Source organism: Corvus kubaryi, unplaced genomic scaffold (genome assembly GCF_017639235.1).
Source record: "Corvus kubaryi isolate FWS band 111438036 unplaced genomic scaffold, C.kubaryi_AGA036_p1.0 37394, whole genome shotgun sequence".
Classification (NCBI taxonomy): Eukaryota; Metazoa; Chordata; class Aves; order Passeriformes; family Corvidae; genus Corvus; species Corvus kubaryi.
This window is the reverse complement of record NW_024581133.1, coordinates 10,381,351-10,408,549: the sequence shown is the minus strand read 5'-3', so window position 1 is coordinate 10,408,549 and position 27,199 is coordinate 10,381,351. Positions and strand designations below refer to the sequence as shown.

Below are 27,199 nucleotides of genomic sequence, written 5' to 3'. Positions count from 1 at the left end.
TAGATGTGAGCAAAGGGCCCCGCTCCTGCTACTCCTGGAGAATTAAATAGATAAATGGGCGGCGCTGTTGTTCACGCTTCACTATGCACAAAGCAACTTGCATTCAAAATTGGGCTCATGGCAGTTCAGCAACAACCTTGCACAATAGCGTCATTAGACACGCAGGGCCAGCTCGCAGGCGCAGAGGCTGCTCTCCAGCTGGAGTAGCCACCAGGCTGGCCTGACGTGGGCTTTTTTTTTAGCTTTATAAAAATGCATCTTTAAAAAAAAAAAAAAGTATAGAAAGAAGATTCAGTGTGGTTTTCTTAAAGACTTGGGCAGGTGTTGCTGTTTGAAGGCAGGGGGAAGAAAGGAGAGGATGGGATTTGTGGTGTCCACACACCCCCCGTCTTTCATGCCAGCTCCTTCTTGTAGGGAAGTCCTCCATTTCCAGAGTGTGGAGGGGCAAATAAGGGACCTGTGTCTGCAGAGCCTTCACCTGCCGACTTCTTCAAGAATGTTCCCTGGCAGGTTGCTGACTTAGTGGTGAAGGTCTCTTAAGCCAAGAGGGAGTTGAAAATTAATCCCTATGCTTACCTTGGCACTGGTGGCTTTCAGGGAAAGGAGTTGGGTGCTCTATGAATCTCACAGATAGCAAAAGTTGGTTCTACTGGAGCTCTCAGCCTGATTTGAGAGTGGTTCAAATTTGGCATTAAATTGGCATGGTGTTCATTGTGTTTTAAAAACAACCCTGACTTCTGCTGACCTGAGGAGAAATTCAGTTTTATTAATGAGTAGAGAAATTCAGTATAAAAATCAGCAGCTCACTGTCATCAGGATGGAACCAATCTTGGAAGGCGTCAGCTTGCCCGTGGCTTGTTCTCTTGCACTGGGCAAATCATTTGCCTCCCAGATTTCACCTTCCTCTGTTGTCACGGAGGTAACAAAGCCTGCCCTCCTTGGTAGGAGCATCTAGAAGCCCAGGTACTGGAGGCACATCCCCATAAAATTCTTCTTCCTTATATTGTGTTAACTTTGAGGCATTTTAAGCACATGCCTCCACTGGAAAAGGTCTAGATTTAACAGGATAGTGGCAGAAATGTGGAGAAAGGATCTTGACTTGTGGGCTGCTATTTGTGGACTCCCTGGCATCTGTGGTGGTGTGGATGCTCACTCCTCCCCAGCATTGTCTTGTGTCAGAGCCAGCCTGGGTCTCTGTAAGTAATTTAAAATGAAGAGGCAATTTGATTGCAGAACTAACTGGCCTTCCCAAATGCTCTCCTAACACCATGCTTGGCACTGAACCTTTCAAGTCTTCCTCCTCTCCTTGTGCCTGCACAATGTTTGCATTTTAATGACTCTAAAGGCCTTTGCTTTGACATACCAAGTTAATGTTTTCTTTTTCTGTATCAAATCTAGGTCAAGCTCTGGCTTAGCACTAATGCTGTACTGAGCAAAAAAGGATTGGCCACTAATGGTTTCAATTTAGTTTTTTATGGAGTAGAGAAAATTTCACTCGATAGCTGTTTTCAGTTTTATTCCATTGGCCTTTCCACCAGGCCTGTTGGGATGGAGAAAGTGCTTGTGACTTGATTAAAGGAGATCCCAGAATGAATCTGCCATTAATATGGATGAGGATAAGTGTTGCTGCTCACCTGTGCTGTGTCCATAGGACATGCCTTCAGGGACTGCATCCCAGTGGGGGTTAAGTGGTGGGCAATCCCAAGCTTGGGGGTTTCTTTATGGAAGAGCCTCACCTGTGATCCAGCATCATCCTAATTGAGGTCCTTAGTTATGTAACACAGGGGAAGGAGAGATGAAGAGTAACTCCTCTGCTTCATGTGTCCGTGTGCCTGTAGACAGCTCAATCTGAATCTAGCCTTGGCCAACATCTCTGGGAGGAGGCTCCTCTATGCCTGCAGCGTCAGAGGGCTGTCAGGGCCATTCCCTGTCTGCATGAGCCCTAATTTTGTCTTTCCCTGCCCTGTGCCCGTCTCTGTGTACCGCAGCCAAAATCCAGGTGGGATGATAGCAGAAGCACTGAGACACCACAGCTTGGAGCATTAATGTGGAGCAATGAGTGTGAGTGTAATTTATGTTACCTTTATGGCTTGATGACACAAGGAGATGGCAGAGGGAAGTTTAATGGGAACTGGGGTGGTATTCACCCCTCTGGTGATGGTAAAAAAGGCCTGGAGCAGCACCAGTTCCTCCGCTGGCACGTGGATACTGCATTGCTGGGTAGCAGAGACCACTGGCAGATGGATTAGTGAGTGCCTCCCCTCTTAGGAGCTCGCGGGTGAATATTGTGATTGCATGTATTTATTTTTAAAATTATTATGGCCATTAGCATAGAAATGAGCTGCAGCTCCCTGGCTGCTGGCCAGCCCCACCCGGGCTGGCATGCAGCTCTTCTCTGTGGCGGCTGGAACAAAAGCGCCCGGCTGGTAGCAGGGCTCCTGCTGCTTGCCACGGAAAGACAAGTGACAAACAGGAGCGAGCACTCTGCTGCATGAGTTTGTTACAGTCAGTTGGGACGTATATAAAAACCTCAGATGGGTCAGCAGAGATTTAGCCCCTCCAGGCAATGCCCTGTGAAGCCGTTGAGCTCCTATCCCTCTCCTCTCCTTCTCCCTGGTGATTTATTCCCAGGCTGAAAACCCAGTAATCACTCACATTGAAGTTTTGTTGCTGTTTTACAGGAGATGCTCCAAAAGTCTTTTGTCTCTGCAACTGTAAATAAACTTGTAAACCTGTTTTAAAAATAGCATTTTGTAGCTTAGTGCATGAATTTTTAATGCATCTTCTGCAAACCAGCTGGTCTTGGCAAGGGTCACAGTGTTTCCTAGGCATTTAACATAAAATTGTGCTTCAAAGCCACATTATAGTGTCGTTGAAGAGTAATATTTTACTTAACGTCCTCATAACTGAATTATTTATAACTTGCCATGTTTTATTAATGATAAATATTAATACTGGTGTATTTAAGAGTAGAGGTTATTGCTGCAGTTTTACCTATATGAGGTGATATTATTGAAATAAAGGAATAGCGATGAATTCTGTAGCTGGCAGAGCGAAGTGTGTGCTGGGGCTGTTCTCATTCACACCTCCCTCTTTTATCAACCCTGTCAGCCACCAAAAAACCTCAGTGCAGAGCATCTCTACGTTTGAAACGAATTTTCCTGCACGCATCTGAATCCCTGCTCTTTTTTTAAATTTTCTTAGAGAGCTTTGTGTTATTGTCAGTAATTCTTGGGTTCATTTCTTGGTGAGGGCCCATAAGCTTTGTCTTTGCAAAAATGCTCACCCTGGTCTGGGTCTCCAGCCTTGAACTGTTCTGCAGGGTCCCTTGAGTTCTCCTGCTGCAGGCACCCCTGGTTCCCCCATCTTTTGAAGCATCCCTTGCCACCTCGGATGAGGCATTACTTGGTGTAGGAGACCTCCTAGCAGCCTTTGGGCTCCTTCCCACATGGCTGAGTGCTCTGGGCCATGATCAGTCTCATTTCAAGGCTAAATCTATATGAATTAGGTAAATTGCCATTGCACCATTGGCCTCCATCCTTTACCAGAGAGGATAATTGCATTGGCTTTCATCTTGGGAAAGGGAAATACAATTTTCTGTGATCTTTCACCTTGTGCTGGTGTGTCCCCATCTGGCAGGGAACATTGTGCGGCCACTCCCCGGTCTGGCTCCCAGCGTGGAGCTGGCTGCCTATCCCACCCTCATACCTACAAAACCTTCCGAACCCTACAACTGTGCGGGGCCAAGGCTTTGCTCCGTGTTACTCCATCAGCTTAACAAATCTGCCATCACTGGGTTGAGAGCGGTGGTTGCAGGAGCAGCACAGGTTAATGCAACACATCTTTAATGTATGATTGCTAATGGCCATCTCCCATCTGCCTGAGCCCAAGTGCAGTTTGCAGATGAATGATTAAGCTGCCCTGACACATAGGCAGCTTGTTCCTTAGCAGACCTACAGTCATTACACTTGATGCATGTGAAAGGGGACGAGGCTTTCTAGCTGGGGAGAGGGTGTCATTGGGCTGGGGTGATGGAGCAGGGGGTTCTCTTGGAGTTTGTTTTGTATGGTAATGTGAGAGATCCTCCTGTGGATGCAGCACTTTAAATGAATCATGAGCTCAGTAACCACTGGGATGTTTATTAGCTTTGAATATGTTTATTGCGGAGTCAACAGGCAGCACCTTCCAATTAATTAATAGTAATAATTACAGTATTATTTATGTAGCTCTAACAGCATGCCAGAGTGTTTCCACACAATGGTTACAGCTGTGGCTTGCTGGAACAGGCTGGTCTGTATTCACCCTGTGTGGGCATGCTAGGGTTCATCATTTACTGGTGCTCCCAGCTCCAAAAGCCTCTCTTTGCTGAGCTCTTGGCAGCTGCTCTTTCTTTTGGCTGAATCATTTTGTTCCACAGTGTGGTGATGTGGCTGTTCCTGCTGCGGTGCTGGAAGGCAGAGTATGCAATGAGCAGGAGCACCTGCAAACAGAGGTGGAAGTCAAGGACGGTACATTTCACTAGGGTATTTCGGTATTCTTCTGCTCGGGGTATTTAAACAACATGAGTTTAGGAGTCAAGCTGTACATACCAGAAGGATATTTACAACAGATAAGACATTGATGGCAACAGAAAGAATCCACCTCTCTTCTGATGTGGACTAGGATCCAAAGGCTGCTCAAGCTGTTGGGAATGACCTCTGCTAAGTGCCAGTGCAGTGTCTATGTTTCTTGCTGCCTCTGCAGACCTTGCTGAGGACCATGATCATGGAGCAAAGTCTCCTGTTCTGGTTGAGTCAATCAGTTCAATGTGCAGAGGCAAGTGGGGGTACCAAGAACTTCCCACTAGTCTTGTTTTTCCATGCAGAAGGTTAGCCTACAAGTTGGCCTTCTGCTCTTACATTATGTTACAGTCCCATTTGTGTTCTGTGGGAAATGAGGGTGTTTCTAGGTTATGTGAAGTTGCTGACATCTTCCAGTTGTTGGATCTTTCTTCACATGTGAATACTTTTGTCTCTCTTTTTGTCTTCCAGCGATGTCTGACTTCCACATCCACCCTCAGAATGCAGTGGTGGAGGAAGGTGGTGTAGCGAGATTCCAGTGCCAGATCCATGGCTTGCCTGAGCCAGTCATCCTATGGCATAAGAACAGCATGCCAGTCAACACAGACAACGAAAGGTAGGACAGCTCCAAGCCATGTGCTGGTGGCCTTTCTCCAGGTGGGAAAAGATGGCCAGACTTCCTATTCCTTTCACAGCTGTACTTGGACGCAACTAACCTGGGCTAAGGGTCTTGGCCAGTGTTCCCACCATGGAAGACTCTTTTGTTTAGTGTTGTGGCTTTTCTGGTTTGGTTCTCCTTCTGGCCAAACACCTTGCAGGGATACTGGCATTTCCCAGGAGAGGTAGATAAAGCTATTAGCTGATTTTGAAGGGCTTGCACTGACCCTCCCTGATCAACCCTGCTCCAGGTTTGTTTTCCAGCATGGAGACCTGCCCAGCAAGCCTCAAAGAGCTGGATAGCTTTGGCATCCTTCATCCCTCTGTGGCTCCATTTTGCGTAACTCTTTCTGAGACAGATCCATGACTTAAGATTTTGCATATGGGTCCTGGACTCTTTTAAGTGCTGAATTACACTGTGGCTGCTATCCCCAGGTGGACTCCCTCATGTGTGGCAACTGGCGAGCTCCACAGAGAGCTTCCCACAGCACCCTGAGCTGCCATTTCCCAAACAGTCTCCTAAAGAGAAACTCCAGCTGCCTCCCCTGCCAACGTAGGGAGCGGCACGTCGCTGCTTCCTGTGTTTGACAGGCTGCTCCCTTTGCGTCAGAAACATCCCTCATCACAGTTTGATCCTCGGCACAGCGCGGGACAGGTGGCAGGAAACGCATGCTCGGTGCCGGCAGCTGCCAGTGGCCCCAGCTGTAGCTCGGGAGCCGCACAACCAGTGGTGGGAGACAATCGCTCACAGCACACCTCAATCGCGGATTGACGTCCCTGCCTTGGGAATAGGCGAAACCGGGAAGCTGTAAATATTTTCATGAAAGCCCCTATTCTTAAAAATGTCAGCTCTGCAGCAGAATGTGGTTGGGTTCTTTGGAGGCAGGAGAAAACACAAGGGCTGGAACAATGCCTGACCTTCTCAGAGCGGCAGTGAACTTACAGTAGAAGGACCCAAGAGGCCCAAATCTGCCGTGGAAAACTGCAACTGTCAGGTTTTGTTTTTCCTTGCATTTTTCATCTGAGCTTTTTTTAGCCCAGCACAGGGTTGATTTGTTAAGCCTGATCTCCTCTGAAGGCTTCTTACTCATACAGGTGCTGAACTGGGGATGCAGTTGAATGGAGCAACTGATCTGAGGTGGCATCAGCAGAAGTAAGGGGTGGAGAACTGGGCTGGATACCTTGTGGCATTCCAGTGAGATGTTGCAGGACAGATCAAATTCCCCTGAAGTCCTTCATGCATCATTGATCCTTTCCACTTGAACCCGGGGACACGGTTGTGGACATGGTCAGAGATGTGGCAGGGATTTAAATGTGACCAGGACTTCTTTTCTCCACGGCTGAGGAACCCCAAGGTTGAGGAGCTTCAAGACCGAGAAGCCAAGACTTTTCTCCAACCCAGAGAGCTCCAAGCTGTGCTCATTCCCTCTGCTTCTCCTCTGGGGGAGGGAGTCTGCCCAAGCCCAGGAGGATATGGCCTAGGAACAGTTTCCCTGCGTTCATGCCCTGATTTTGAAGAAATTTTGCTTTTTGTAGGAGTAAAGTTACCAGGGAAGGTTTTTATTGTCAGCTCAGTAGATTAATCTCTGATACCAGAGCCTGGGTGATGAGAGTTGCTTCTCTAACTGAATTGGATTTCTGCATTAATCACGCTTGGTGCATTTCTGCGTATAAAGTGTATATAAATTTGTATGCCTAGTCTTGCATTTGGAGGCTTTGAAGGCAGAATAATAGCTTTGGAATTGAATCTTCTAATGATGTGGGCAGATTGTTAACAAAAATGAAGGCTTCTTGTAGTATAATTCATCCAAAACAATGGGCATTTTAAAGTCCCAGAGAGATTGCAATCAACTTTGGGCCATGTAAAACTGATTGCTGTCATGCTGCCACTGACACGGAGCCACGCGTTTGGAACCCGGCACAGGGAGCAGGTTATAGGCACTTAACCATATGCTGATACGGAGAAAGATGTTCTTCATCATCCGGACGGAAATGGATTATTAACTCATCACAGTGTAATGACTTACTACCAGCCAATTTAAACAAGTGGTTGCCAAGCAACCTGTAATGTATGTGTACATATATGTGTGTATGCATGCATGATTTAAATGTGCCTATGTTTTAAAGATGTAAAATATTTATTGATGTTTACATTTTCCCACTCAATATTTATTTTAAACATACCTTTTCATGCATCTGAGGTTTTAAGGTCATAAGGATTTGAGTCCTGGACCTGGTGTGGGGAGTGTGGAGCACAGGCTTCTCCTGATGCTTGTCTGTGGTCACTGTGCTTCAGCTGATGAGTGATGATTCCCACGTCATGATAACTCTAGTGTCAGCTGTCCTCACATGCAAATGCATTGCCAAAGCTTTTCCACAGGTTAAATAGGAAGCATCTACTTTGTAGCCTTCCAACAAAAATCACCATTTTTCAAGGATGCATCAGGAGATAAATGATTTTCTTTTACCCCCGGTAAAGAAGACCAGAGGCTCAAGTATCCAAAAAAAAAAAAAAGAACTGATGCAGAGGTAGGCGTGGGCTCAGCCTGCAGGGGCGTTGGCATCTTAGTGGTATTGGCACCTCTGCACTGGGGTGCAGGGAGCCAGCCTGCCTTGCCTGGATGGGTGTGCAGCCTGCTGTCACATCATGTCCTGCTTTGCAAGCTTTTGATTCTGTTTTCTCTTCCCACAGGTACACACTGCTTCCCAAGGGGGTTCTCCAGATAACGGGACTAAGGGCAGAAGACAGTGGGATATTTCACTGTGTTGCCACCAATATTGCTAATGTGAAGTTCAGCCGGGAGGCCCGACTCACTGTGTCAGGTTAGTGTCAGCTACACTGTACTGGCTTCCTCCCTGTCTTCTTCATACTGCTGTTCTGGACTGGGACAGTTTAAGAGAGCTTCAAGCAAACAGCACTGAGAGGCATTCCTCTGTCCAGCCATAACACCTTCCTTGTTCTGGATTGATATTTGTTCAGATCCCCTCCAGTAGGGGACATCCCAGGTTCCCTGTGGAAATGGAGATTGCGTCTTTGGAGATAAGAGGCAAGGGAAGTCTGCCCAAGGATGGTTGGGTGGAAGTTTCTCTCTGAGTTCTTTCTTATATGCAGCCAAAGGTCTTTCCCCTGAGCTGTGATAATTGCTGGTACCCAGGAGCTGGAAGCTTTCCAGCATACAGCCACATCTCACAGCTTCCCATCACCTTCCAAAATACTACTTGGCCAGTGGTTCTGGAGCAGAGACTTAACACCTGTACCAAGTGTCAGATTAGCCTCTGCTGACCGTAAAAAAGCAGCACGTGTGAAATGGGGTGAAGCCAAGGGAAGAGTGATGTTGTGTATATCAACTCTGATAGGGAAAGAAAGCAGGTTAACTGGTTCTGAAAGACCTTGGAGCTTCGGGTGCCTGTTACTTATCTGTTTGCTTGATCTACATGAACAGTAGCCACATGGAGGGAAAAAAGAACAGTAAATTATCGATGTGGTGAAGTTCTTTGTGTCAGTTTACTGGCCTGAGTTATTATTTCTTGCAGGGCAGAAAGTGCTAGTTGTTCTCATCTGACCATCCCACATTGCAGATGGATATTTTCCAGGTTTCCTGTCTGTGAAACATTTGTGGTTTTTTCTCCTCCTTAAAGTAGTCGGATGATGAATATGGGCACCGTCTGTAAGTGTTTGTTGAAGAGTTTGGACCATGCTTCAGTGCCTGCACATCAGCAGAGCTGCTGGAACTGGACATTTGCATGGAAAACTCATTGCTGTGGGTTAAACCTCCATGGAAAAGCTTTATGCTCTGTGGTGTTTGCTAAGAACACACAAATATCTGTTAGAACTGGACAGCAGGTATGTGTTAGCATGTGAACCCTGGGCTTTGGCACGGCAGCAGAGGCTGTGGTGAGCCACAGAGGTGCACGGGGCATTGCTTCACTGGTGTGGGTGTCGTGTCAGTAAATACTGACCTAACGAGAGTGCTGCTGTGCACATTGCATTAGACATGATGGGGTAAGCAGAATTCTTGCAAATCTTTGTATCGCCTTCCTCTTGTGTCAGGGGTGAAGGGAATGATCTCTCTGCTCTTCATGGTGGTGGGAGGGCTCCCATTTTTCCCTGCAGGGCAACAGCTTCAGCCATTGCTTCACCAACAGAGAAGCACCAGGTCTGCCTCCCTGAGGTTTCCAAACCAAGCCCTGCCTGGAGAGGGAGGAGGGAGAGAATGAGGATGGGCTCTGGAAGCCTGTGCCCTGCAGGGCACTGCCACAGCCTCGTGGGAGAGGAAGAGGAGGGTGGCTGCCTGTGGGGGGTGAAGGAGCCTGCTCACCACGCTCTCCCTCCTCTCCCTGGCAGTGGTGGCAGGGCTGCCAGCAGTGAGCAGCACAGAGATGTCTTCCAGTCCTGCTGATTGATTATTTTCAAGTGCCTGCTCAGCGGAGCTACTCCCGAGGGGCTGCCTGCTTCTCTGCACTGACACCTTTCCAGTGCGAGCTACAGCTCTCTCTGCTGCTGTCCTTTTGATCAAGATCTGGCAGGCAACCCTCCCATCCCTGCTGGAGTGCCTGTCACTGCTGGCAGGACTGGGGACCTCCCCATCCTCACTGTGACTGCTGCTGGTGGAGTCCCAGAGGACCACAGGCATCATTAGAGCCTTTTCCCCTTTCAGAATAAATCCCTGCACTGCCCTGAACCCTGTTGAGCTCCAGCAGCACTGGCCTGTCATGAGTCCCTTGATTTGTCACTCCTTCCTTCCTGACCCTGCATCAAAGGGCTGGTCTGGTTGAAGAAGGAAACCTCCTTCTTGATGGTGGGACATGGTTGGCCCCTTTGTGTCGTGCTGGCATCTGACTGCTGTGTCCCTGCTGTGTCCATGTCCTTGCTGTGTCCCCGTCCCTGCTGCCCCTGGAGCTGTCACTGCCTTGGGTGGTGTGCTCAACAGCAAGGCTACAGGACCATTCCCTGGCCTTTGCAGGAGAAGGTGAGCAGTGGTGGAAATGCCACTTCCAGAGTTGGACAGCATTTGCCCAAACTCAGGGAGCTGAATCCACACTCAAAAACCTGAATGTCTAAGACTCAGAGTAGAAATCAAAGAATGAGATTTTAAAATATTTTGTTGTCAAGCTAATGTGTTTTATAAATTCTGCTTTGAGCTTGGCTCCCATTTGCTGATATTCTTGGGTGACCTTGGACAATTCATTTCATTTCTCCATGTTTTGAAATATTGAAATCGCTATATAATACGCTGATAATACCGTATTATTCTAAGCGTGAACATTTAGTATTGTGATTCAGAACAATAAATCTACATGGGTTTTAAAGGCACTCCGAGGTACTGAGGGGAAGGTATTGTTTTTCAGATCTCTTGGGGTTAACCAGCCGGTCATATGAATTTATTGTGCATTCTGGTTCTCATCAAAAAATCTGCATTTTATGGCTTGCAGTGAAATGCATTTAGTGAGAAAGTCTACTCTTAAGTCACACTGACACGGTGATTTTTCTTGGATTTTGCCCATTTACACACAAGCTCGGAGTCACTTTATTGCTCCCTGCTTGGCCCCCGTAGGAACAATTAATAAACAAGCTGCTCTGATCTGTGCTTGCCCTTGGACCACTGTGGAATCCCCCTGCTATGCCCTGATTCCAGCCTCTGAGCTGCTGTGAAAGGATAACACTCAAAAGTGCAGAAAGAAATTGTTTTTCTTGGAGAAGAGCCCCTGTAGATAGATTTTGGTGGATCACTTCTCTTTAACGAGCCTTTTGAACATTGGGAAGTCCATGTACAGGAGTCAGTGTGGGATGGTCCCTATGGTAAAGCCCAGCCAGGGCTGTGCTCCCCAGCCCTCCCTGTGCCCCACTCCTGCTCAGCGGCAGATGACGAGCCCAAGTATTTCTCTCTGCAGGTGTACAGAGCTTTTTTTGCCAGCAGCTGTAAGATTGATGGAATTTCTTAAACACTGCTTGACCTCAGCATTTCTGGAGTATAACTCAGCTCTTATCAGAGACAGGGAGAAAGACTAATGCAGAGATTTTCACTGTTCCTGTTTACTGAGAACTGAGAATATCCTCCTCTCCTGCTCTCAACAAATAGGAGTAAAGGCTGCAGGGACAGCAGGGATAAGGCACTTTTTAGGGAGTCAGGAGATGTGGGTTCAGCTGTGGTGTATGTAACACAGGATGATGCTTTTGTCCCATGCTCTCGTTCTGTCTAGTGAAATGCATTTTCTTTTGCCTTTCTTGTGCCTGTCTGGTGTCCAGGGTCCTCGTGCCAGGATTTTGTTCTGTTATGGGTCTGTACATCCATCTTGCACAACGGGTTTCATTCTTGGTTGCTGCCACTTGGTGCTACTATAGTGCAAATAAAGGATTAGTGATTGTTTCCTGAGCAGCAAATGTGTCACAGTTATATCAGAGCAATGGGATGCATCCTCTCCCTGCAGGAAAATGGTAGGAAAATGACCACCCTTTGGGGTGCAGTCACCAGAGGAGTTTCCTCTCAGAAGGATCCTCAGCAGGAATCAGGACCGTTACCTCCATCACTCCTTGTCCCAGGATGGGGCATTTGGAGCAAATGACACCAGCAGCAAGAGAAGATGCTCACAAAGTTAGGCATTGTGGACTGTATGAATTACTATATGGCTTGAGATGCTAAAAGATAAAGCAACTCCTTCATTTATTTGCATTCCTGCTGTCCTGCATGTTGTGTTTTCCTTATATACCATGCACATCTTCTCTTTGCAGTTCACAGCGCAGTTCCTTCTTTATGCTGCTGATATCCAAGTGTAAACAGGGCTGTTTGTGGCTGGATCATTGGTTCAGGGGTTTTCCCCAGGAATAATCAATGCACACTAAACATGTTCAGTGTGACTGTCACACAAACATTGTGCTCCTTTTGTTTCATGTACATCTCAGATTTATTGAGGATTACACCATCCACATCATTTAGAATCCTAGAATGGTTTGGGTTGGAAGGACCCTTAAAGATCATCTCATTCCACCCCCTGCCATGGACGGGGACACCTTGCACTAGACCAGATTGCTCCAAGTCCTGTCCAGCCTGGCCTTATGGATTCCATCCCTGGAAGTGTTTGACTTCTCTGGGCAACTTCTGCCAGGGCCTCACTGCCCTAACAGGGAAGAATTTCTTCCAAATACCTAACCTAGATTTCCCCTCTTCCAGTCTGAACTCATTACTCCATCTCCTCTCACTACAGTTCCCGATGAAAGAGGATATGTACTTAGAAGAGATGTACTTAGAGGATGCCTGAAGTCCTCGATGTTCCCTTTAAACAAGAGGGAATCAGATGCCTTCTGACAAATGTGCTGTCTTTGCAGGCTCCCACTCCACCGTGTACAAGGACCCCATGATTCTCGTGGGCCCAGAGAACCTGACGCTGACTGTGCACCAGACGGCAGTGCTGGAGTGCATTGCCACCGGCAACCCCCGGCCCATCGTCTCCTGGAGCCGCCTAGGTAAGCCCTGGGGGTCACTGGGATTTCTTCCTCCTCTCCATAGCCATCAGGTAGGAAATAGGTAGGTGCCACTGACTATTTTATACAACTGATTCATCCTCTCCCTTCCCACGGAAGCTAATTGTAGGCTTGAAGTGCTTTTTATCCTCATGTCTACACTTTGTTTTTTCTCTCTGCCAAGATTCTGTTTTCAGCTGTTAGAGAAGTGGGTTGGTTAAACCTGTAGATGTTTCATGAAAGGTGATAATTTTATCTTTTCTCAAGTGACAGCATCTTCTTCTGCTGCATCAAAAACATCACCACTGTTGGCCTAGAGAAAGCAAAATCATACACAAACATATCTTTCACATAAAAACAGACTTGAAAGAAATTTGCTGCCTGTTCAGGGAGTTTTAAAACAGTTTTAAGGGGGGGAGGGTGTTTAAAGTAGTGTGTCTGAAGCCCTGAAAAAACAAATGCTTGCTGCTGGGATCCGTGATATGTTTTTAAATCAGCATGGAAACCAGAGTCAGTGTCTGATGGCATCATGCAAGTGAGGAAGAGCAAAAGGCTGTGTTTCTCTATGGTTTATTTTAGGTTCTAACTTTGTGATGATAGCTTAGAAACTGTTTTGCTCAGACCAACACTCCCATTGCCCTACAGAAACCTGTGCTGAGTGAAGAGCTGATGGATTTTGTTTTATCTCCCAGAGCTTGTAACTCTGCCTGTGCACACACTGGGGTTGGGTTGAGTTAGGATTTCCCAAGATCTTGCAGTCCTCGAGGTCACATCATTTTTGGGATGCTCATTTCCCAGTGTCTCCCAAGGTGGCTGTGAAGCACAAACAGGGATAATCCTGTCTCATGCTGCTGTGCTGGATGTGGGACTACGCCCCCATGGCTCTCCAAGGGTCAGGGTCAGCTCATGGGCAGGGTGACTTCCTGCTCCAGAGCTGCCTGCCAGGGAATCAGGATTTGCATCCAATATCAGTTGCACATTTTTTCCATGTTTTCCCTCCTTGCATCCTCTGGTGGCTTGTAAAATCAGCCTGTGTATGCCACTAACTGGCATTTTTGCCTCCAGAGCAATAACCATCAGATTGATGCCGTTTTAAAAATTCCCCAGACACTCTGTATCACTGGTTTGGTTCTCTTGGACACAAGGCAGCTCTATGTTAGTGCTCAACTATAATAAACTACTTTATAATTGCCTTAATTATAAGTGCTTATTACCTTCTTCAAAACACTTGTCTCTATAGAACAGTGCAATAATGAAGATGTAATAGCAGTGTGTGATGTTTGTCTGCATGGTCTGAGCTCAGCATTGCCTTCCACCAAAAATAAATACCCTCTCCACGCTGCTTTGCAGCACAGCGGCAGAATCAGAGCTACTGAAGGGGAAATAGATCCTGTTATTTTCCCTCTCCTTCAGCAGGAGTGTTTCCTGTCCAAAGCATCACAAGGTCTTGTTTATTATGACAGTGATCCTGATAGCGACGTGGTGCATGGGCTCTCTGATGACTTGGAGAGTTTGTCATGTCTTTGTAGCCATTTCGGAAATGCTTTCATGTGTCCTTGTCTCTGTGATCACGAAGAGGGAGAGGGGTTTATGGTGGACAGGGAGGTCCTCAGAGTATCTGTCATCTCTGGCTTCCTCCCATGTAAAGGTCTTCTTCCTGAAGTTCTTCCTACGGAGCCAGTTTAGCTTAGATAACCAGTTAATTCACTCACCTTAGGAAAAAAAACACTTTTAATCCATTTGCAGAAATAAAAAAATCCACAGCCACAAAGTCTTAGAGATGAAGCTGATTTAGCAATAGGAATGGCTTAATTTAAGCAAAAAAAGTCAATTCTGTGTGAGCATCTTTCTTGCCTGGTAGAAGTAAGGAAGAGCTGTGGCGTTGCTGTTGTGCTGGGGCTTTGCACAGGGCACGCTGCCTTTTTGGAAACCCCTTCTGAACCCCTTTGCTCACAGTTTTGACATTGTGGCATTTCTTCTGTCAAAAAGAAGCAAAAGAACAATTTTGCTTTCACAGCTTTCTGGTACAGGGGAAATCAAGCCATAAACACCATTTGCACTTCTTGCTTTGGCTTTGCTAAAACCTGGCCTGTTTTCAGTGGGAAAGGCAGCTATATTTTGCTTAAAGGAAATAATTCGGATTCTGGGACAATTTTTGAGTGTCACACAATCAATTTTGAATTTAATTTCTTTGGGAATATGTTGTAGCCCCTGACCACAAACAGAATTCCTGTGTCTCGCCGTGCATGAAATGTCAACATTCATTAGAGAGCAGGCTCTGAGAGAGATGTAAAATCATTAAGGGTTTGTTCAGGGAAGATAGGGATTTTCCTTTCAGAGCTATGCACTTCAGGCTTGGACCTGTATGTGTGCACAAATTAATATCCTGGGCACTTACTGCAAAGCCTTTTGAATGAATGACGATTTTAATGTATCCTTACTCTTTAACTGACAGGCCACTGAGCTGGCCTCCATAAAAGGTACCAAAGCAGAATAATAAACTATTTAGAGAGATACAGAAAAGTGAGGCAAGAAAGAAAGGACAGTGATTATCTGATAGCGTTATACAGAAGTTGTCAGAAAGGGCCGCACAATGGGAAGGAAATTACTAAAGAGGGAGCCATTCAAGAAGTAAACTATACAACAATTGTAGGAGCCAATTAATTGGTAACTTATTGGACACAGAAGCTTGCAATAGATGGCTGACTGGTTGACAAGAGCACCGTTCCCGTAAGTGTTTAGAAATAATAGAGTAAATTTCACCACTTCACATACTGAATAGTCAACTGTTGCAATGTACTCTAAATATGCTAATCCATAGTGCCCAGTGTCCGCAGGAGCAGGAGACCCATGTGTCTAAAAAGTGGAAGGCTACTATGACACAATACAAAGAATTCACAAAAGACCTAAATGATCAACATTAGAAAGTTGTTACTTTCTTTCTACTTGCTACTTATAAAAGAAAGGCGTTCCTGTTGTTGCATATTCATATCGCCTGGCACGTTTTAAGGGGGCTCTGTAATTGGTGCTAGTGTGCCAATCACTCAGTTAGCAGGCAGAGAATGGGCTCCAGAAAGCATCACATACACCTTGGAAAAATAAATAAGGTGGCTCCCAAACCGCAGGCGTCTTTCATCCAGACTTCACCCCAACAGGGAACCTGGAGGTATCTAAAGGGGCCTAAAGGAAGGCTGGAGGGGGATTTTTTGCATGGGTGTGCAGTGATGGGACAAGGGGGAATGGCTTTAAGCTGAAAGAGGGTAGATTTAGATTGAATATTAGGAAGAAATTCTTCTCTGTGAGGGTGGTGAGGCCCTGGCACAGGTTGCCCAGAGAAGCTGTGGCTGCCCCATCCCTGGAAGTGTCAAAGGCCAGGTTGGATGGAGCTTGGAGCAACCTGGTCTAGTGGAAGATGTCCCTGCCCGTGGAAAGGATTGGAATGAGATGATCTTTATGGTCCCTTCCAGCCCCAACCATCCTATGATTCAGTGAACTCTCTACTTGTCTATAGCCAGAGCATCTTTTGGGGGCATCTCCCATTTGGAGAATGGTCTCCTTTATTAATTAGAGGTCTGTCTGCTCTTCACAACAGCTGAGCCTCCCCCTTTTGTCCTCATCAATTGAAGATCGAAAGACATTTCCCTCCAGACTGGCTTTTTTTCAGCCAGCCCTCAAATTTTCTGCTTTTTGACTTCTTTAAAAGAAGTAGAAGGTCATGTTAAATGAGCAGTGGTTTCAAGCCTGCCTGGGTCCTGAGAGCTTTGGGAACTGAGCAAGTGCTTTTGCAGTCTTTCAGATCTCCATGTGAAGAGATGACTTAGCGGTGGCAAGTGATGCCAGGAAGGTGGATTTTTACAGGGTTTGGATTGCTTGGTCCAAACCATTCTTCAGGTCTCCGTGTAAAGAAAACAGGGTAAAAATAAATAGCAACTTTTGCAAAGCAGGTGTGAGACATCAGTCCCTCAGCACAGCAGTTCTGCAAAGTGCAGAGCTTTCAGGATGCATGGAATTTCTTGTGTAAACACTCTGTATTATTTATATGTGTTGTCAGTGTTACTAAGTTGGACTAGATATTAGCTGAAGACCTTCTAGCTGACTGCAGGACGGCTCAGGCTGAGTGAGGCACAGTAGAGTGAGAAGGATGGAACAGACTGGGAAAGTAGAGATGTTTCTGTAGAAGCCCTTTTCAGTGCTTTTTGAAGGGGAGGAGTTGAGGTGAGAGGTGTCTGGGATGATCTGGCACAGTGATCTTTGCTGGCTGTTAGGGATGGCCACGCTGACCCAAATGGCAGATCCACTGAGGTTTCTGAGCTTGGAGGGCTGTGTTCTCCAGGGAAATGAAAGATGTGTGGACAGGTGCTGTTTTTTCAGACCACTACACCTCTAATAGCTGGGGTTGGAGAGATAACTGAGGGCATATTGATGCTGGTATTTGGACTTGGGGGGGAGCACCTGCTGCAGGCTGAGTCTTTGCATGCTTAAATGATGGAGCACGTTATAAATAATACAGTAAAACTGCTGACATTCAAGTCACATTTCTGTGGTATTTCTCAAGGCAGTGATGTGATGAAGGATCCAGGTATGACCACTTCTCATCTTTCACTGGTCCCATCCCTCCCTCAAGAGAGAGATTTGATTTTTATGCCTATTGTAAATATAGACTTCTGAAAGGTCTAATTTAAAAGATGAAATCAAGTTCAATTTGGATTTAATTCAGACCTCTTTACACTTCAGTTCAAATGCTGTTTGGAAGGAATGGTTCCTTGTTATTGCTCATTAAATGTGGGACAGGTCATGTTTTACTGTCCTTTTTATGGTTGAGCCATTTACTGCGGCAGTGGCTTGGCCAGCAGTGTGATCATTTAATGACATTGTTTTTCTCTCTCTAAAAGACCTGAGCATTTTTCTTTGCAATGCAAATAATGAAGAGGTCTGGCATTTCCTGTCTAATGAAGCAAGGAAACCTTCAAGCTTCAAAATTTCCTGAAAAACAATATATGAAGAGCATGGCAGGAGATAGGTTTGGGAAGTACTTTTGTAGCTCTCAGTCCATGCTTTGCCGATGTTTCCTAGAGGGATGCTGCCCAGAATCTGAAATGGGATCCCTCACTCCTATGGTTGTATTGGGCTTGCATGACAAGGTTTTGGTAGTGTGGGGGCTACAGGGATGGCTTTAATGAGGATTTGCTGGGAGCTTCTTCATATCCAGTGGAGCCAATTCCAGCTGGCTTCAAGATGGACCCACCACTGCCCAAGGCCAAGTCCATCAGCAATGGTGGTAGCACCTCTGGGGTAACATTTAAGAAGGGAAAAAAGTTACTGCACAAGAGCAAATTGCAGCTGCAGAGAGGAGTGGGAACATGTGAGAGGAACAGCCCTGCAGACCCCAAGGTCAGTGCAGAAGGAGGGGCAGGAACTGCTCCCAGTACTGGAGCAGAGATTCCCCTGCAGGCTGGGATGCAGCCTGTGGTGGGGCAGCTGTGCCTCTGCAGCCCTTGGAGTTCCACAGGTAAGCAGAGATCCACCTGCAGTCCATGGAGGAGCAGGGGTTTTCCCAATCTATTCCAGAACCTGCTGGTTATGAATGACCCAAACTCTCTAATATTTTTTATTATGCAAAGCATGACATTACATCTAAAGCATGTAATTGCTGGGTAACTTTTAGCCAGCCCTGCATGCTGTCTGTGTTGGACCATGAAGCTCATGGCAAGATTATGGCACAGACTTTGGAGCACAAGATCAGGCCTCTTCTACTGTAGTGGAGCACATGAGTATGGAAGTCTCATGGGATGGTCAAGTGGGGACATCACCAGGGCTGCTTCTTGTTTCTCTGGTTTCTGTAGGTTCTTTAAACTCCTCCATGAGCAAACTTGAGAGAACTGAATTCATGATTCCTGTCTGATTGAACGCATGCTCCCTTTAACTGCTCCTCCAGTAAAACTCCTCCCCTGCCTTGCCCCTCTGCTCAGACACCCTGACATGTGCTAGGCCTGATTTAGAGCTGCCTTTGTCAGACAGTGTCTTAAAACACAGATCAATGAAACAATAGAAAGCAATAGCCTGATACTAATGAAACACATTGTAATTAGAGCTGGCTGGGAATTTTCCAGAGAAAACAGGGAAGAAGTGAATTCCCTGATACTGAACTATTTCACATGCCTCATATCCAGCACTCAGGATGGGGGCAGCTCTTTTCAGTTGCCTTTCCAAGCCAGAGTAACTGAGATCTAACCACCAGCTCAGAGAGTGACCAACCCTAACCCTTGGCCCTGAGCTAGTGTGTGTTCAAGGGCTAAGGAATCAAAAATCAAGTATTCTCTTATTTTCTGAAGCCACAAAATCCATCAAGGGTTATCAGGTAAAGTGGTATAACTTCTGGATCCGGTAATCTACAAGTCATAAATTGCTGGTGGCTGGGAAAGTGCATCAGGGAAACACTGCAGTAGGTTGGCTGAACTTCTTCTTGAAGCCTCTCTGTTGGAAATAGGCTATTGAGCTGATTGGATCCTTGCTCATTCTAATGCAAGAACCCAGGCAATGGCTCAGAGAAGCTGAGATGATTTATCTTGGTTTAACCCCTCTGTTGAACTGTGTTCTGGGTGCTTAATCTGAACATGTGGTTGAAAGCTTTCACATTTCCTGTGGTGGTACTTTGGGTTTTTAAGCAGCACAAAGAATGATTTTGGGCAAACATGTAAATAAGGATCTGGCCTTCTGCAGAAGGCAGTTCTGATAAGAGCATCAGCTAAATCCCATTGACTTCATTTTTCAAATGCCAGTGGCAGAACCTGGCACTGTTCCATAAGTACTTAGATTGGACTTCACTGAGGGCTATGGCCTGGAGAACCTCATGCAGAAGTCCAGCATGTGACTCTTGTCCTTCTCTCCTTCTTTCAGATGGCCGCCCGATTGGCGTGGAGGGGATCCAGGTGCTGGGCACAGGAAACCTCATGATCTCAGACCTCACAGTGCAGCATTCTGGCATCTACGTGTGCGCCGCCAACAAACCCGGCACGCGGGTGCGCCGCACCGCGCAGGGCAGCCTCGTCGTGCAAGGTGAGCCACTGGGACCCTGAGGGCTTGGGTTGGACAAGTGCTGACTTCATCTCTGGTGGTACCAAACAAAGCACTTCCTCTCTGGACATGTGGTTTCCCAAGTGGGTGTGTGTCTGTGTCCCACGCAGGTGAGTCACAACCAGGTATCATTCAGCTGAGGCATCAGCTGCATGGCCTGCAATGGTTTCCCACCCCATCACAGGCATTTCTTTGTCTTAGCAGACAGTGGTTGTTACTTGTTATCATACTTGTACATCTCAGCAGAAAGCCTGAATTAATCAGCCAAATTTGTCTCATGGACACCTCTGAATGATAGATACAACTCTGGCCGTGATATCCAGCAGTGGATACCACTCACAGAGTATTGCTCTCCAACTGAAATGGCACCAGTAAGTCTAAAACCATTTCCTAAAAGTCTGTGAGATTGTTTCCTGTAGCAATTGACACTGTCTGAGCCCATTGCCATGACCTGAGTGAAGCACCCTTTGGGGGCCATGCCCATAGGATGCAGGTTGTTCCTCTTCCTGCAGCAACTGTCCTGAAATGCTACTTGTAAAGGGCAGTTCAGCCCAAAGCAGAGATCAGCACTAGGGAAAGCACACAAATCCTTTCCACATGCTCCGTGTGACCAGTCTCCATGGTGAGGGGAGCCAGGCAAGTATTTGTGAAGGCAAACCCAGCTGGCAGCATACTCTGAATGGCAGCAATTCGCCCCTGATTACAGGCACTCACCTCCTCTTCAAGCTAGTCCACTTAAAGCATCTCACGCTCTCATCAGTTCACTCATTAACTATTGACTGATGATATCCTGAATCTAAAATTACACACCTCCTGCCGGAGCAGCTAATTGAACCTTTCGTGCTGCTGAGGGGGAAAGTGCCCTGCTCCAGCCCTGATGTCACCTGACAGATCCTAGGAGTCGCTGGTGGCGATCCCACCAGCCATGGAGGAGCAATGTAGAAAGGCTGTGGAAAGGGCTGCCTGTGCCTTCTGAGCCCCAGGTGCTGATCAAACATGAGACAAGGTGAAAACTTGCTGTTTCTTTTGCTCTTGGATTTCTGGGTGAGCAGTGCAATGAGGGGACTTCCCAACTGGCACAGCTATGAATCCCCTTATTAAGAAACATCAATCCTGGCACTAAGAGCAACCTCTCTGTACTGATACAAACCCTTTAGAGCTGCTGCAGGACAGCTCTGAACATGGTGCATGTAGGAGAGGTCTCCTAAGCCCAAGTGCCAAGCTGATGTCCAGGAGGCAGGGAGGCAGACCCAAAACAAATTACTTGGAAAATCTATGAAGTTGTAAAAATACAGCCATTGAATACAGTTGACTGCTCCTGTTAGCAACTGAATGATAGGGTGAAAGGTAGCACAACTTCTTATTGCTGCAGATTGGCAGTTCTTAGTCTTTTTGGAGATTAGAACATCAGCTCTCGAAGAGCTGGTCTAGTGCTGGAGTTCAGCTGCCGTAGAATTACTGTGGATTTTCTCCTGGGGAGCAAAGATAAGAATTTGTGCATAAAATGTTACTCACGGGGCCATTGGAGCCCAGTCTTTCTGTGGAAGGGGGATGCTCTTGTATTCAGCCTCAGCAGAGAAGCTGGCAGTGGTGTGGAGAAGTGTGGCCAGTGTGTCCTTGGAGTAGCCATTAGACAGGACCTGCAGTGTCCAGGACCCCAGCCTGTATTGCCCATCCTTAAAATGCTTCATGTTTTTTAAGGGAATGTTCCCCAGTCAGGGTAATGGCAGACCCCGGCTAGGCAGCTGAGCTCATCCCAGGTTTGCTCACCCTCCCTCTGGAAGCAGTTTTTCCTGCCTCTGCATCTTATTTTGCCTGAATTTTCCAGCTGAGAGGTACAAATGATTGCTGTTCAGGTTCGTCTGTGAAGAAAACAGCGATAATGACTGACATGGGAGACTGTGGGTTTTATCTTTGTCAAGATGTCAGCGATGCAAATTACATCCGTAAAGAGAAGAAAAGCAAAGAGCACGTTATCAAAAGCCTGGTTGGAGAGGAAGTTAGCACAGGGCTAGGACAATACCACATCCTCAAAGCACACCAGGCCAGGTACTTGCTGCCTTTATGCAGGGGCCCTTGAAGTGCCTGGAGGCACAAATTAACTTGCCCCATGTCTTTTGAAGGAGGGACGTTTTATGGGTGGGAAACTGGAGGAGAAAGGGCGATGTTTCCTGTTGTAAGGCAGGGAGTTAGCAGGAGGCTGGAACTGAGACCCTGTCCTCCCTCCTGCTGCCAGCAGTGGTCCTTGTTCCATCCAGCAGCTGCGTGGGCAGAGGTGTCCCAACACAAGGCTCTGCTCTTCCTCCAGCAGTAATGTCCTTTCCATTGCAGGTTTTCCTTCAGGTAATCTAACACCATTGTATTATCTTCCTGGGAATTCCTCCTCCCTCCAGAGTAGAAGGCGTCAATCCCCCACTCCTTCCCTCCCTGCCCTCCCTTGGCCACTTAGGCTCCTTTGATCTCTTTTGTAAGGTTCTCACACAAGAAAGTTTCCATTTTCCCTTCAGATCCTGGCACAGCCATTTGAATATTGCTTTGTGCTGGGCTTCGAATGAAAGTCTCACGGGGGGAGTTGTCGAAGGGCCGAATGCGGTGCTGGCTGAAACCGAGGGTATGCGTGTGTGTGAGGGGAGGGAAGAGCAGGATTCGGTGGCAAGGAAAAAAATATATCAAAGCACTTTCCCTCTACCTCCTGCGCAATCTTTTGTGCTTTATTATGTGTTTGGTGTCATAACAAACTGATGGGCTGTGAATGGCCAGATGGTCACCAGTGTTCTCCACTCCACGCTTCATTTCCTCCTGAAAGCTATGCAGAAAAATGAGATCCCATCTCATAAATGAGGGCCCATCTTAAGGACATGGGTTTGAAGGCTCTGCTGACAATACCCTCCTTGTTCGCCTTGCTTTCTGTTGGCAGGACTGGGCAGCACTCCTTGGTCCAGCAGATCCGGCCACCACTGCGCTTCCTGATGTTTCTTCCATCGTTCTTGCTTGCTGGCATCACAAGTCTTGGCTGCGGGGTGGAATTAAGCAGCAGATGTATTGCAGTTGCTGTGGTTTAGGCTCTGTGGTACTTGGTTTGTCCTTGAGTTTAGCCCTAAATTCATTCTGCAAACCAGCTTCAATACATGCCGTGTGAGTCAGAGTCCCCCATGGAGCAGTTCCATTCCTGTCCACATTTTCCTTCTCCAGAAAAGGATGTGTGTGATCCCTCTGGAGCATTCTTCCCGGACCACACTTGTGGGTGACGTTGGAACATATCCTGCTGGTGTGGAGCTCCAGCACCTTGCTGGGACAAGAATTTCATGAGGGCTGAAGGACAGGCTCTATTGACAGCCCCCTTGAGTGTTCTCTGTCTGTTTTCCAGGGGACATGGGCACAGTTTCCATCTTTGGCCCTTGCAGCCCTATCACTGCTACTGTAAGTTACTCAAGTAAACATCTGAGCATCCTCTATAGTGAACAGAGAGAAGCCAAGTGAGCAGCAGTTGTCTTAAATCTTCTGTCACCATTGCTGTGCTTGACTGACTTCCCCACTGACCTGACTTCTCCTTTTTACCCTTATTGTGGGTGCCAGTAGCCTAATTTATGAGGTTTTGTTGTTTCCATGTTATTCTTCCTTCTCTTCACCCCAGCTTCCCTCCCCAACCCTGCCACTTTGTCCACTTGAGAATTAATGACACTTCACACTGTGATGCAAGAGGCACGGATTGGTCTGGCACCAGAGCATTGGCTGTCAGTGCTTCCTCATCCTTGGTATCTTCTCAGTGACCTGTCAGTGCTCCCTGATCCTTGGGACCTTCTGTGAGCCGTCAGGCGCTGCCATAAGCACCACACTACAACCTCATGGCAAGGACAGCAAAGCTCCCCCATACCTTGGGGGACACACTGGTGGCTGGTCCCTGTTGACATGTCCCTAAAGAGATGGAGCCCATCTGGGTCTCTGTTAGAACCTGCTGTTGCAGTGCATCTCCATGCTATCACAGTTTGCTGAGCGCAGTAAAAGCTATTGAATCACTTTGTTAGCAATTCTGGGGGTGGTATTAAGTGTTATTGCTTTTTGATACCAATGTCAAGTCTTTAAATATTCATTAAAACTGCATGATCCCCTCCCTCCCATTAAGTCCTGAATAATCAACGCTCTGGTTACCAGGGCTGGATCCTGCCCACTCCTCCTTGCCAGGTTTGAATCCTCTGCTCTTAACAGTGATCTCCATTAATACCTTTGTTAAAATCTTAATGGAGGGCTGAGAAATGCTTCCTCTGGCTGCCTGCGATGGTCTTTTGGCATGTAGTGTGGAAGGGGCAGAGGTGTTCAGGCCACTGTGCCTCCATGCAGGGTGGGATGGGCCCTGACAAGATGCTCTATTAATTATGAGTGATGAGGAGGGTGAACGGCTGGCAGCGGGCAGGACTTGGCTGAAGGCAGGCCTGGCAGCAGGCAGGGCTGGATTCTGCTCCTTTCCCACTAACCCAGGGTGGCAAACTATTGGATCCTGTCAAAATCATTTGGAAGGGCAGGGGAGGGGACCTAGGAAAGGAGAGGAGATGTTTTTCTGCCCGGGAAAGGAGCCATTTGCCCTGAGTCCACACAACAGCAGTTGCCTGAGGGTGTCTTCCTTGGGGCACTGGTTATGAACACCAGGTCGGATGCATCCTGGTCCAGGTAGCAGAGGGGCACCCACTCAGTCTACGTCCTTTAAACTCCATCTGTTCCCAGACCACATCCTTCTGATGCCATGGGTTTCTGTTTTGACCTGAGCCATTTGGCACTACAGCTTCACACTGCTGAGATCTGAACAGGTCAGAGCAATGCCTGGGGAAAGCCAGGAAGAGCAGGAACAGTGGAAGGGCAATCTGTGTCTTGCAACAAGGGATGCCATGGAACAGGGGACAGCTCAGCACAGCAGAGGTGGGAACCTGCTCCCCAGAGAGTTTAAGCAAGTTAAGCAGGGGCTGGGGTTTTGATCTGGTTGTGTTTAGCAAGGCAGCAAAGAGGGAGAATGGCAGAGGGGAGCAGGGACCTGAGGAACCTGTGGGGCTGTGGCACTGAACAGTGTCACTGGCACCGAGCCAGCGGCCGCAGCTGCACATTTGTTACACCAAGTCACATGCGACACTGCTCCAATTACTCCCTCTTGACACGGGCTAATAAGGGAGGATAAGGAGAGCTGGTGGTTCCAGAAGGGTTATGCTGGATGCTTCTTTCCATATTTCAACTTTGTTTCTGCTGGAACAAACAGTGGGTTTGAGATTTGATGAAGCGAGGGGGAGGCAGAGGCAAAGAGCCAAGAGGATCTTTAATGAAGCTGCAGCGAGGAGCTGGAAGGTGGTTGTGCCCTTCCTTGGCATCATGGGTTTGCACCTGCGAGTGCTGTGGGTGCAGCTCAGCAGCTCAGATGAAAGCAGGGAGGTGCAGCCATTTGCAAAATAATTGCTCCTGCAAAACTGCGCCAGCACAAAGCGGGGGGCGGGAGGCTGAGGAAAATCAAGTCTCTAATGCTCTCACTGTACACCACAAAGGAGCCATTCATGGCAGGGAAGAGAGGGTTTCCCCCTGTTTATTCTTGCTTCTAACTTTTATTGAACCCATCCTGAATTTTGTTTTAATCTGTAAGTCTAGAGCAAAAACATAGAAGGGAAGTAAAAGGGCAAGAGATTGATTGTCACATGGGGAAGTTTAGCAGGAGATTCTGGAAGTACATGTCCATTGGGTTTCTGGGATCAGGTGCATTAGTGGAGCCGAGCGCTGACAGCGGTGGCCTGACAATAAACTCTGCTAGCGGATACCCTGTACCAGTAACGTAAGTCAGACCTGCCATGCTCCACTTCCCTCTGATTATTAAAAATGAAGGAGGGGGCTCCTTCAAGGGGGACGGGCTCTGTGATGAATTTCTCTGTCTTCCTGCTTGGAGGACTTAGAATCTGCACAACTGGGCTTTTATTCTCACAGAAGCATCTGTCCCTGCAGTTTGGCTGGGTTACAGCAGTAGCCGTGCTCTTCCCTTACCTGCACACATCTGGGAAAGAGCTTTATCCCCCCAAAATGCTGCAGCAAACCCCAAGGGGGTGTTTTGGCCATGAACCACAAGACTCAACTCTTGCATCCCACTTGCAGCCTGGCCACTCCTCAGTATATTTTGCTGGACAAGTTTGCTCCCTTCTCCAATCCCATAATCTCCGCTGGTGGCACAGCCCACCAACCCCATGCTTGGAAAATGACAGTGAGCGGCTCTGAACGTGTCTCCCTCGGTAATCTTTCTTTTGTCAAAAAAATTTAATGTCAGCCATCCGTTATGTGATGTTAGTCAGTAAATTTATTATGGGCCTGTGCCTCTTATCTGTTTGTCTTCATTGTGTCTGCTGCCGGTTCCATCTGATTTTAGGTTTCAGTAGCAACATGGAGTATATTTATCACTTTGCCCTTTGAAGCAGAACTGCTTGAATAATCTCACTTATTTGGCAGTGTCTGTCAGGCCCTGCTTTCTGCAGGCTGATATGCTGGTTTATTCTGATAAATGATTTAAAATCTAATTTGAGCTGCTGGAAGGAGAAGAAGATCCCTTTCTGTTATGAAATGTTATTGCCAAAGGTGAAGACATTTGGTAGCAAGGTGAGCAGCAGTTACAGGCATGGTGTAGTCTGCCAGGCTTGGCAGGACCCCAAGGGTCCCAGACCGAAGATCTGGGGTAAAAAAGGTTCCCCAATCTCTTGCTGACAGGAAAAATTGGCAGCAAATCTGGTATTTCCTGGGGAGAGAACACCCTGCCAGATTGCTGTATGATATCCATACATTTCTTTCCATTTTAAGCAGTTTGCTAATGCCATTCAGGTCCTTTGGACAAAGCCAGGGTGTTGCTTCAGCTCTGCCACTGAGGAAACAGCACATCTCCCCAGGGTCAGCACTGGGGTTGCTTTCCGTGGAAGACCAGGGAGAGGTGAAGGGGCTTAAAGCTTGGTCCCATTTGTCTGAACCCTGCAGGACTCATCTTGGCTTTCCATCACTTCTGATCTGGCCTTCAGGTGCCTCTTGTGAAGCCATGAGTGCCGAGGTGGGCAACCAAAAAGCAGCATTGCATTGTTTACAGACACACCATCCAAACAAGAGTTATCTTTGTTACACCAAGTCACATGCGACATGGGCTGTGGGTTGGCCAAGTATCCCATGTTCCCAGGCAAACAATGCTTATTTACAAGGTGGATTTTTTGTACCAGGATAAAGTGGGATCATCATGACTTTTCTCACCCTCTTTCTCCTTCCTCCTCTCAGCCCCAGCAGAGTTTGTGCAGCATCCCCAGTCCATTTCCAGACCTGTGGGGACTACTGCCATCTTCACATGTGTGGCCCAAGGGGAACCCCCTCCCCAGATCACGTGGCTAAGGAATGGGCAGATCCTGGAGACCAGCGACCACATCAAGCTGAAGAATAACAACAGGTAAGTCCTGGTGCA

The 27,199-nt window shown here is 47.3% G+C and overlaps 1 protein-coding gene across 2 annotated transcripts in view; it reads left to right on the top strand.

Moving 5' to 3' along the window:
• Positions 1 to 27,199, top strand: part of IGDCC3 (immunoglobulin superfamily DCC subclass member 3) — a 102,471-nt gene that overhangs the window by 52,995 nt on the left and 22,277 nt on the right. For both annotated transcript variants that reach the window (XM_042039382.1, XM_042039383.1), the window contains exons 3-7: positions 5,031 to 5,175; positions 7,909 to 8,039; positions 12,541 to 12,678; positions 19,573 to 19,731; positions 27,019 to 27,184. In XM_042039382.1, the coding sequence (XP_041895316.1) occupies positions 5,031 to 5,175; positions 7,909 to 8,039; positions 12,541 to 12,678; positions 19,573 to 19,731; positions 27,019 to 27,184 (739 nt within the window). The remainder of the gene's footprint in view (positions 1 to 5,030; positions 5,176 to 7,908; positions 8,040 to 12,540; positions 12,679 to 19,572; positions 19,732 to 27,018; positions 27,185 to 27,199) is intronic.